This window comes from Pelodiscus sinensis, chromosome 7 (genome assembly GCF_052426305.1).
Source record: "Pelodiscus sinensis isolate ZL-2025 chromosome 7, ASM5242630v1, whole genome shotgun sequence".
Lineage (NCBI taxonomy): Eukaryota > Metazoa > Chordata > Testudines > Trionychidae > Pelodiscus > Pelodiscus sinensis.
In genome coordinates this window covers 42,437,190-42,449,292 of record NC_143058.1, presented here as the reverse complement: position 1 = coordinate 42,449,292, position 12,103 = coordinate 42,437,190, and the positions used below count along the sequence as shown (strand labels likewise).

Here is a 12,103-nt window from a genome sequence, read left to right as displayed (position 1 = left end):
CACAGACTTTGAGCTTTACAAACATGTACATTATTCAGAATTGTTTGAACTCCCTTAGCAAACATTTGTTTGTGAACTACCGGCCTGGTCCAAAGCCCATCAATGCCAATTCCATTGTCTTCAGTGGGTTTTGAATTAGGCCGTATTTGCTCCATGCTTTCACCGTCTCATGATGTATGATCAGACACCAAACACCATGTCTACACTGCGAGATAAGGTCAAATTTATTAATGTCGATTTTTTTAGCACCTGATTTTGGAAAGTTGAAGGTGCATGTCCCCACTGTGCGCAAGAATTCCATGTAGTTCAAAATAGCCCCACTACTGGAGACGAACTATCTTAGACTTAGAGAGTGAGGCACTATGGGTAACTATCCCACAGTGCCTGTGCCCCTTTGCATTCTGGGTTATGCTTTCAGTGCACGTTGGGACCAAAATTGTAGAGTGGGTGGTTCTGGGCACATCTCATCAGCATCCCATAATGCACTTGTTTTCTCCCTCCCTCCTGCTTGAGAGCAATGACAGTCTTTTCATGTCCTTTTTTCCCCGGGTTATCCATGCAGACACCATAGCAGCGTAATCATGTTAAGCAACAAAGCATTATGATGATGATATTAACCATGGTGTGCCTAATGCTGGAGTATGTCCTGAGCATATCCAGGGTCTGCTGGAACGAAGACGAATCTCAGGAAGCCATGAACATACTCTTCTGTGAAGCACATGAGCTGAGCAACTGGTACATGCTGCCAGCATTCAATCCTCTGGATACTGTGGAATGTTCATTCTGGTGCCATGGAGACAAGCATAGAATGGTAGGACCACATTGCAATGCAGACATGGAATGATCAGCAGTGGTTGAAAAAATTCTGTATGCATAAGTCCACTTTCACGGAAGTTTGCAAATTGCTTTCCTCTGCCCTGAAGCGGAAGAATGCCAGAATGAAACCCACTTTGATTGTGGAGAAGCGAGTGGCAATTGCCCTGTTGAAGCTTGCAATGTCAGACAGCTACCGCTTTTGGAGTGGGGAAATCTATGGTAGGGGCTGTTGTGATCCATGTAACCAAGGCAATCAATATCGTTCTGCTATGGAAGGCAGTGACTCTGGAAAACATGGAGGACATACTGGAAAGTTTCGCCATGCTGGGGATCTCTAACTGTGGTGGGGCGATAGATGGAATGCAGATCGCCATCTTGGCACCAGACCACCTTTCCAAGGATTACATAAACTGCAAGGGGTATTTCTCAATGGTGCTGCAGGTGCTAGTGGATCACAAGGGCCATTTCACCAACATCAATGTGAGATTATAAGATGTGAGATGACACATGCTTCTTAGGAACTTCTGCCTTTTCAGCAAGCTGCAAGCTGGATTTTTTCCCCCAGACTGGAAAATTACCATCAGACACACTATAATGCCAATAGTCTTAAAGGGGCAGTGGTGTTAGTCTAGTCTGCATCTTCAAAATCAACAAGGAGTCTTGTGGCACCTTAGAGACTAACAGATTTATTAGGTCATAAGCATTCATGGGTAAAAGCCAATTGAGGTTTTACCCTCAAAAGCTTATGCCCCAATAAATGTGTTCATTTGTAAGGTGCCTCAAGACTCCTTGATGTTTTTGCAGACGCAGACTAACACTGAGACTTTTCAACTTGCATGTCACTGCATTTAGCCGTATGCAGTGGAAATTCAGCAACTTCATGAAAAAACTCCATGTATCCGATGAAGTGGGCTTTACCCACAAAAGTTTATAAACTAATAAATCTGTTAGTCCCTAAGATGCCACAGAAATGCCAATAGTGATCCTTGGCGACCTAGCCTACCTCTTGCTTCTGTGGCTCATGAAGCCGTACATGGGCAGCTTAGACCACACTAAGGAGCAGTTCGACTATAGGCTGGTCAAGTACAGAATGGTGGTAGAAAGTGCTTTTGGGCATTTAAAAAGAAGGTTCTGCAGTCTGCTGACTAGATTAGACCTCAGCGAATGCAACATTCCTGTTGTGGTGGCAGCCTGCTGTGTACTCCATAATATTTGTGAGAGTAAGGGGGAAAGTTATCTGGTAGGGTGGGAGGCTGAGGCACAGTGCCTAGCCAGGGATTATGATCAGCCAGACACCTGGGCTATGAGGAGAGCACACAGTGAGGGGCACTGAAAATCAGAGAGGCTTTGAAAGACAGTTTTATAAATGGCCAGTTTTGAGAGTCATGCATGTTGCTCTCAACGAGGTGCCCCTGCGTTCAGTATGCTTGTCTGTCAGCCCCCCAAAACGCAAGCAATAAAGAGATTATTGTACAGAAATAATGCAGTTTTATTTAGGGAACACAGCAGGAACAGAAAAGGAGTTCAGGGCAGGAACTTCGGGAGAGAGGGGCTGATCATAATTGCGAGAAGGACAACCTTTTGCTTTGTGACATATTCCTGGGGATTGAATGTGAGGCTGCCCTTGACTGTCCTCCCCCCTTGTGTTTTAGGGTCCTGGGAGAGGAAACTTGGTGAGAAGATAATGTTGGTCTGCTAGAGGGAGTACCTGTGCATGCAGGCATTCTGGAAAGCCACCATGAGGTCCATCACATCCACCATGGATGACAAGACTCTCTCCAGGTTCCTCACTTCTAGTTCCCTGCATGCTCGCCTGTCCTCATGCTACGTGTGCATCTCCTCCAGCAGCACATTCCTCCACTTACTTAAGCGCTCCTTGTCCCAATGGGCAGATTGCATTGGATCCTTGAACATGTCATCCCTAGTCTATTTTCACCTATGGATTTATGCAGTCCGGACAGCTGGTAGGACCAAGGGAGTGTGCAGCAAGCTCACTGCTGTTCTTGCTATAACAAAAAGTAAATGCCAGACTTTTGGGGAGATACATTGTGGAGCATAAAACGTAATCTGTTAGAATAAAAGAAAAGTCTGTCTAAAGACTATATGGATGTGTTAGGTACAAAGCCATAGTTACGCTATTAAGTGGCCAGCAGGGGAGCAGCTGGACTCAGTTTTGTGGTAGGCATGGTGGCAGGGCAGGGGGATCATGTGGCATCAGTGTGTTTTACACCTTGCCCATTTTCTGGAAGAGTGCAACTTTCCCTTCCCTCAGGAGTGGGTGGGTGGTAGAGGGGAGGGGATCTGGGTGTGGTGGCAGGGAATGGGCTCATGCACCACCTGTTTGTTTGGCACCGCCCATTTCAACTTTCCCTTCCCGTAGGAGTGGGTAGGCAGGAGGGGGTCTGGCAGGGCAGGGCAAGGGCTTAAGCCATGTTTCACTGGGGATGGACAAATGGAGGTTTACTGCAGAGGCATCAGCTAATAATTTCCCCTGCTTCACCCAGGTTGCCATGCGAGATATCAGTCTTCTCTGAATCCCACAGAGTGATAGGGATCAGATTCCGACTGCATGTGGCGAGAAACCCGGTCCTTACGCTGCAATGCTTAGTGCTGCAGTGACTCCAGGCCATTTACTGTTGACTCGGTGTGGAAAAGTGTCCCACCATGGAGGAAGGAATAAGGTAGGCCTACCCAGAAACCTCTTGAGAAGGAATAAAGAGTTCCTCTATGAGGGTTTTTTAGAGATGTGCAAGGAGGATTACTGCTCTGTCTCCTGACATGTTAACAATCTGTTTCGGGGACCTCTCACTATGTAGGCACAGTGGCCACCACAGATCACACCCAATTGCCTTAATTCAATTTTAGCAAGATTAAAAAATGTGAACTCATCACAAGCGCCCTCCCTGGGGTCAGTGCTCAACTGTGAGCTGTGCTGGGAGGAGGGGATTGTCGCCAAAATTATAAAAAGTTCTTGGCTTTCCATTACATCCATTGCCCTGCTCAACCACTGACCAATCTTCTCTTCCTCATCCATGCTGTCTTCCATATGGCTGCCCAAAGCTGCCTGAGAAGTCTCTTAGGAGGAGTCCACACCTAGCTAGGGACGCTGGTTGGTTCCCTCCCTAAGATCACATGCAGCTGCTCATAGATGCAGCATGTTTGCAGCGATGATCCAGACCATCCATTTGCCTTTTGGTACAACTGTTTTAGCTCCTTTATTTTCACTTGGCACTGCTAGGCATTCCTGGTGTATCTTTTATCCTCTATGCCCTTTCCATCTTGGCAGGGATATCTGCTTTTCTTTTGCTGCTTCATAGTTCTGAGAGAACAGATTCCTCTCCCCACACAGGAATGAGGCCAGGATCTCCTGTATGCTCCATGCTGGTGCTTGTCTGCGACCCTGGGAACTCACGGTCAGGTGTGCTGCTGAGGTACGCGGCCTGTAATGAGGTCTAGTCGCCACACAGGAAATTAAATTCAATTTTTTCCAGGGCTTTTCTTGATTACCTGGAGAGCAGTAGAGTTGAAAGTGCTGACCAGAGTGGTCACTGCAGGGCATGGTGGGACACCTTCCAGAGGCCAAGAAAGTCGACTTTCACAGTGCTGTCTCTGCACTACCATCAAATCGACTATGCAAGATTGAATTTAGTATTACTCCTTGTGGAAGCAGAAGTGCTGAAATTGACTTTAATGGTCTGTAAAGTTGATGGAATGGACTTGGTGATATGGACTCATTGCTTAGAAAATTGATCTAATGAGACTAAGTTCGACCTAAGCTCTCAGTGTAGACCAAGCGAAACCCACGCAGTATTATTTCTGCTCCCTGACTGGGGGACAGAGTTTTATAAATTTGAGGAGGTAATTCGAAGTGGTACCAAGGTGGATTTACAAACAATTCTGGTTTGAAGATTCACAAACACCATCTGCATTAGTATCCACAAGACTTTCACTTTCCATAAACATTGTAATGAACAAAAGTCACTTATACAACTATTTGCAGAAAACAAATAAAAAAAGGTCACAAATATATCAAAGAAAATGAAATGTGTGGGTGCCACTGAATGAATGTTCATTAATACGTTTTGTTGTGTTCATGCAGCACTAGTTTCTGCACACAGCAGTAATAAATGAAATTTGTTACTATTGGCTGATGGCTTTTGTGAAATGCACTAGTGGTTTCTTCCCACCTTTTGATGAAAGGCATCCATATTATAGCAGATACTAAGTGGCACCATTGATGGCAATCTTAGCTGAGAGGCAGTGGGCAAGAAACAACCCTTCCTAGGAAAGAGCTCCCCTCTCTGCTTCTACCCTGCCTCAGGAGGAACCAGTTCTAAGAGAAGACAATCTCAAAGGTGCTATAGGACTACTTGTTTTTTTTAAAGTTAGAGACTAACGCAGCTACCCCTCTGAAGTTTTTGTCTCTGTTATACTTGGTCTCAGGGGCGGCCTGTGGGTGTAGGCAACCTCAGAAGTTGCCTAGGGCACTGCGTTAAACGCGGCACCCAATGATGATGTCACGCCATTGAGGGCTATGGAGGTGAGGGCGCCAATTGCGCATTCCGCCTAGGGCGCCAGTTGCTGGCAGCTCTCCTCGAGCAGCTCCTGCTTGGTCTAGGCTAATGGGCTTTATCTTGAAAGACTCTCAGTCCAGCACCTGAGGGGGAGGGATAGCTCTCAGGGTATGTCTACACTACAAAGTTAATTCGAACTAACAGCTGTTAGTTCGAATTAACTTTCATAGGCGCTACACAGGCAAACCGCTAGTTCGAACTTAATTCAAACTAGCGGAGCGCTTAATTCAAACTAGGTAAACCTCATTCTATGAGGACTAACGCCTAGTTTGAATTAAGTAGTTCGAATTAAGGGCTGTGTAGCCACTTAATTCGAACTAGTGGGAGGCTAGCCCTCCCCAGCTTTCCCTGGTGGCCACTCTGGGCACCACCAGGGAAACTTGTCTGCCCCCCTCCCGGCCCAGAGCCCTTAAAGGGGCACGGTCTGGCTACAGTGCCCATGCCAGGTGCAAGCCTGCCAGCACCTAGCCAGCAGACCCTGCACCTGGCATGGCACGAGCCAGCCACCCGCTGCCACCCAGCCCTCCGCCTCTTCCTGAGACCAGGCTGGTGGCTCCCAGGAGCCTGCCCAGGGCCGCAAGAGGCGGGCGCCTGCCTGGTCTAGTGCGGAGATCGTGGACCTCATCCAGGCTTGGGGGGAGGCCTCCAACGTCCACGACCTCCGCACTAGGCACAGGAAAGTGGCCGTCTAGGGCAGGATAGCTGCCAGCCTGGCCACCAAAGGCCACATGCAAACCCAGAAGCAGGTCTGCATGAAAATCAAGGTGGTCCAGTGAGATCCCCGACCCTGAGCTCTGAGCTTAGAACATAAGAACGACCGTACAGGGTCAGACCAAAGGTACATCTAGACCTGTAGCCTGTCTGCCGACAGCGGCCCACACTAGGTACCCCAGAGGGGATGGACTGAAGACAATGACCAAGCCATTTGTCTTGTGCCATCCATCTCCAGCCTTCCACAAACAGAGGCCAGGGACACCATTTCTACCCCCTGGCTAATACCACTCCATGGACCCAACCTCCATGACCTTATCTAACTTCTCTTTAAACTCTGTTCTAGTTCTAGCCTTCACAGCCTCCTGCGGCAAGGAGTTCCACAGGTTGACTATTTGCTTTGTGAAGAACAACTTTCTGTTATTAGTTTGAAGCCTGCTACCCATTCATTTCATTTGGTGTCCTCTAGTCCTTCTATTATGGGAACTAATGAAGAACTTTTCTTTATGCACCCTCTCCACACCACTCATGATTTTAGAGACCTCTATCATATCCCCCCTCAGTCTCCTCTTTTCTAAGCTGAAAAGTCTCAGTCTCTTTAGCCTCTCTTCATATGGGACTGGTTCCAAAACCCTGATCATTTTAGTTGCCCTTTTCTGAACCCTTTCCAAGGCCAAAATATCTTTTCTGGGGTGAGGAGATCACATCTGTACACAGTACTGAAGATATGGCGTACCATAGTTTTATACTTCCCCTCCTCCTTCTTCCCCTGGCTTCCCCCTTCCAGCTCCCTCCTCCCAGGTTTCCCCCTCCCCTCTCCCACCTTCTCTCTTCCCCTCTCCCACCTCCTTTTCCCAGTCTCCCCAGAGGTTAATCCCCCCCAGTTTTGTTAAATAAAGAGAGTTTCTATTTTTGAACACGTGTCCTTTATTTTGTACATCAGGAAGGGGGACTAGGGAGGAGTAAGTGGAAGGAGGTGAGGGAGGAATGGGGTACGAGCCTCCAGTGGGGAGGACTGGGGTGGCTCTCTGGGCTCCTCGGGATGGAAACTCTCCTGCAGCCCCCCGATTGACCTCCCCGGATGGCAGCCTGCGGCAAGTGCAGCCGGGCTGATGGCCGAGTGCTGTGATGTGCCGAGTGTGGGCACTCGGGGCACTCCAACCCAGGACTGCTTTGCTGTCGCTCATCGAGGTAGACAAGCAAGCAGGGAACCCTGAGAACTGTCTGTCCGGGGTGGGGGTTGGGACACTTTAAGCACAGCCCTCGGCTAGCCTGAGACAGCAGCTCCACGCTCTAAGTCCTAACCTGATGCCCTGCAGGCACTGCTTCCGGCCAGCCTTAACTTTGGTTCAGGGTCCACTCAATGTGGACATGCTAGTTCGAATTAGCAAAATGCTAATTCCAACTAGTTTTTAGGTCTACATGCATTAGTTCAAATTAGCTTAATTCGAATTAACTAATTCGAATTAAGTTAGTTCAAATTAGTGCTGTAGTATAGACATACCCTCAGGGAGAGGGGTAGCCTGGTAAACCCAGGGTTGTGAGCTCAATCCTTGAGGGGGCCATTTAAGGATCTGGGGCAAATCTGTCAGGGCTGGTACTTGATCCTGCTGTGAGGGCAGCAGACTAGACCAGTGACCTCCCAAGGTCCCGTCCAGTTCTATGAGATAGGTATATCTCCATGTATTTAAAAAAATCACATTTTACTGTGATAAAATTTGTTTTTAAAAAAGAGGAAGCTAAAATTTGCTTGAGTTGTACTGTGAAAGAGTTGGGGAGAATACTTTTGTAAGAGCCAGTTCTAGTGTTTGCAGACAGTAGGCGATACATGCTTTATATTTGCTCCTATAAAAAATGTCCAATGTCAATGCACAGAGATATGGTAATTATTTATTTTTGGAAACCTCTCTAGAAAGTTTTGCATTTTCTGTAATATCACAAAGGACTTCTTCTGTTTACAGTTGCTTAGAACTAAGAAGATAGATATTTACCCAAGTTTTCTTGGCTTCCTCTTGCTCCCTTGATATTCTAGAGTTCCCTGTGGAGAGGGCCAAGAACACACAGTCAAAGCAAAGCAGCAAGTCGTTAATTTTTAATTCAAAGTGATTTTGTGTTGAATGCAAGCAGATGCTGATAATATCAGAAGTCACAGCATAATTTTTTTGATCAAAGGGCTCAAGTGAGCCTGATGAAGCATGCATCTTGCTCGTCTTTGATAAACCACATCAATTATTCACCGTGAAGGCAGACATCCTGACATGAAAGCAACAGATAAAGAGCATAAGCACATGTTCAAGACGAGAGCAAAAGAACGTGGGGGTGGGGCTGGAGGGGCTGGAACAGGTATTAATAACCGAATTATTAACTGGAAACAAAGCCAGTAAAACAGCTTTATTGCCACTTTGAACTCACATTTAACTGGTTATAGTACATGTTGTCCTCAGGGCTATTCAGCATTTTGGGCTGCTGACATCGTCGACGAGGTGTTCTCAGCTTCTGTTCAAGACAGTTTTCTAAACCTACAGAAAGATAACGCAATTTAGTTTTAAGCCATGCCAGGTGCTGTGAACGTCTTAGCATATTTTAGACTATAAGCAGTCCTTTCTTCTTTCCTGTTTGCTCCTAGATTTATTAGCAAATTTGTCCTATTCTAAGAAGGTACGCAGAATCCTTTGGAATCTTTGTTTTCTGTTTTGAAACTTGGTTTAAACAAGAGTTATTAGATGAAACTTTCTCTTATAACATCATTTTATTCCTGTATATACATATAAAATAGTTATTTGCTCCTTTGACCCTTTATATTGACTTTTTTCAATCGAAGCAGGGTAAGGTGCATTGTGACTAGCTAAGTACGAACAACAGTATTAGCATCAAAACACTTCATCTGTGTTTATAGACAACAGTAATAAATCTCTTGGATTGATGAGAATTAGTTTAATATTGTCTTGATTTTACTATTTAAAAAGCTACTTTCTTGATATAACATTCCATTTAAACAGAAAAATCACTGCCATTTGAAATAATTCCTCCTTGAGTTAATTTGTGATACACTATGAGGCAAGAGTTGGTTAAAGCCATCTGGAACACACACAGTTTAAACACCAGAAAAACATTTTAGAAGGGTGGATTTAGTAGAAAATATGGTTTGAGCCAGTGCTAGCTCACACAGCCTTTGTATTTTTGCTTTTTTCAAAAAAGAATATTATTCTGCATAATCCATAAGGATTGTTCAAAGAAAGAAATCTGATGGAAAGAACCTAACACAGCACAAGTAATTGTTGATAAGCACCATTTTAAGGACAATTCATAAATATATTAATAGAAAAAAATTGGGAATTCATTTATTTTCCAAAAAGTTCATTCACACAGTTTATTTTTTACTTTTCTACTCTCTCATTTTAATATGACTTTAAAAAAAAACTAATAATACTTCCAGTTCAAAGAAGCAGATGACTATTTACCTTTCAATATAAACATTGAAGGAAAAGTATTAATGACATGACACTCCCTGCCTTAAGAGTGAAATTGGCCCTTCACCAGAAGCCCAGCAGAAGGTCCTTGTTCCACTTAAGCCCCTTTGAAAACTTCAAAACTGAAGTTGATGGGGCTCTGTGCAGATGTGGAGCCCATACCCACACAGATCCATTCGTAGGATTTGGCCCTTGATGATAACATAACATAATTCTTTAAAGCAGTTTTGTGATGTTCTCAGGTTCACAGCCTGCTGACTGCTGGGTTTCTCTGAAGTTTTTCCAGTGTTAGTCCCACTTTAGGACATTCCTGCCATTGTTCCAGATGTGAAGCCCCTATGGAAGTCAATGGAAAATTTACATAAAAACCAGTGTCAGGATATGGTTCTTTGTCAGCAAAGAGATGAAAACAGCTGCAAAATGCAAATGTTCCCGCTGATATTTAAATATAATAAAGAGATTATCAATTACATCTTGGTCCCATTAAAATCAGTGGACATTTTTCTATTGACTTCAATGAGTCCATGATTTTATCACTGAGCATTTCCATAATTTTGTTCCCAAAAGTATTGAGTTTGGATTTGGAAGAGAACTTAGGATTCAAAGCCCTGATGATGGCAGGATCTGTCATTGTCCTCAAGGTGATGTTTCAGTCTTAGGGACAAAGTATGATCTCTCAGAAATATAAATGAGGCGTCACTGCACTGAAATCAATTCTTGTTACATTGGCACAGAGTTAGTGTGAATGAGTGAAGAACTGAGCATTCTTTCACACACCTATCGGATCCTTGCCAAAAGCAAGCATACAGAATTTATATTGTTTGTAAACAGTGCCCTGATGTGCTGATATACACTGGATGACTTGACAGAAAGAATAAAACATATTCTTCTTTCAAAGAAGATTTTAATTACCTTCCTTTTATTTTCAGCAACAGCAAACATTTTAAGTTGCTATGGTTTATTTCATCCATCTGAATTCTGATTCAGTAAAGTTTTCCTTTTCACCCCTACACATAATTTCTGCATATTATACGGGTGGCCTGCAGATTGCATTTTCCAAAGGAAATACCTTTTCAGTGGGCCCATTTGTCTTAGCTTTTAGTAGAATACAAAATGAATGGTTAGAAAATCTGGTAACGTTTATTAGACACCACTGTATCTGGAGAAAAGTGTATTAACATATGCTCTACATCCAGCAGTTAAATAGGCATTTCAAATAGAGTTTTAAAATGTTTAGCTTTGATGACAAAGTTAAGGCCACTGACAGGAAAAATTATTTGTAATTTCAATAATAACTATCCATGTATTGTTTATATAGCACCTGAAGTGTGCTAAGAGCATCTAGTAGACCCATGAGAATCTGTTTGCTACACATTCAGATGCCACTCTGAGGATTAGAAAAATAGGGCAAGCTCCATTTTGTTCAGTCTCTCCTTAAACCAACAGTTTGGGCTAGCATGAGACCTTCCCTCTTGCCCTGTGTTAGGGGTAGGGTGTAGTTGCACTTTCCCAGGAGCAGTACCAGGAGGCACCTGCGACTCAGAGTCCCAACGGGACTTGCACATGGACCTGCCAATTTGGGCAGAAGATGCAGAATGGGTAGACAGCCACTTATGTCCCCTTTCATCCCAGATTTTGTACTAAAATCAATGTAACCCATTTTAATCTGGCTGACTGATCTCAAAAAAGTCATTATAAATTGGGAAATATTAGCCAGTGAAGGGTGTTTCTAATGGGTCCCTGAAGGGATCTTTTCTTGGCTCAGTGCTATTCAATATCACTGATTTGGTAGAAAGTATAAAATCATTACTGGTAAAATTTGCAGGTGGCAGAAAAAACACTGGCATAGTAAGTAATAAGAACAACTTAATTTTATGGAACAGTCTGTATCACTTGTTAAGCTGGGTTCACTTTAACTACATGTGATTTAATACAGCTAAATGCACAATCATACATCTAGGAACAAAGAATGTCACATTTTTATAAGTGGGGACTGATTTGTGGAAAGCAGGAATTCTAAAAAGGACTAAGGCATCATGGTGGATGTCAACTGAACATGAATTTCCAGACTGACATGGAGGCTAAGACTACCAATGTGATTCTTGGATGAGAATACTGGGGCAAAATAGCAGAGAATAATGAGTAAAGGTAGGAAGTTGGTACTGCTATTGCATGCAGTGTTAATGAGACCATTACCAATGGAACAAATTGAAAGACAAGACCAGGACATAGAGGTGAATGGCAATTGGGATGATATACAACAAGATTCTACAAGAGGTAAATTGTGCCAGCCCAATTTGATCTCCTTCTTTGAGAAAAAAACTGATGTGTTAGACAAAGGAAATGCAGTAGATTTAAGCTACCTGAATTTGGTAAGTCATGTGATACAGTTCCATATGGGAAATTAGTAGTTAAATTGGAGAAGATGGAGATTAATGTGAGAACTGAAAGGCAGATAAGGAACCACTCAAAGGGGAGACTACAATGGATCTCACTAAAAAGTTAACTATCAGACTGGAGGAAGGTTACTAG

The 12,103-nt window shown here is 44.0% G+C and overlaps 1 protein-coding gene across 1 annotated transcript in view; it reads right to left on the bottom strand.

Annotated features, from left to right (window-relative positions):
- MYO3B (myosin IIIB) overlaps nucleotides 1-12,103 on the bottom strand; it is a 337,904-nt gene that overhangs the window by 33,208 nt on the left and 292,593 nt on the right. The window contains exons 31-32 of the mRNA XM_075933604.2: nucleotides 8,514-8,620; nucleotides 8,093-8,139 (exon numbers count right to left, since the gene is read on the bottom strand). Coding sequence (XP_075789719.1) covers nucleotides 8,093-8,139; nucleotides 8,514-8,620 — 154 coding nt within the window. The remainder of the gene's footprint in view (nucleotides 1-8,092; nucleotides 8,140-8,513; nucleotides 8,621-12,103) is intronic.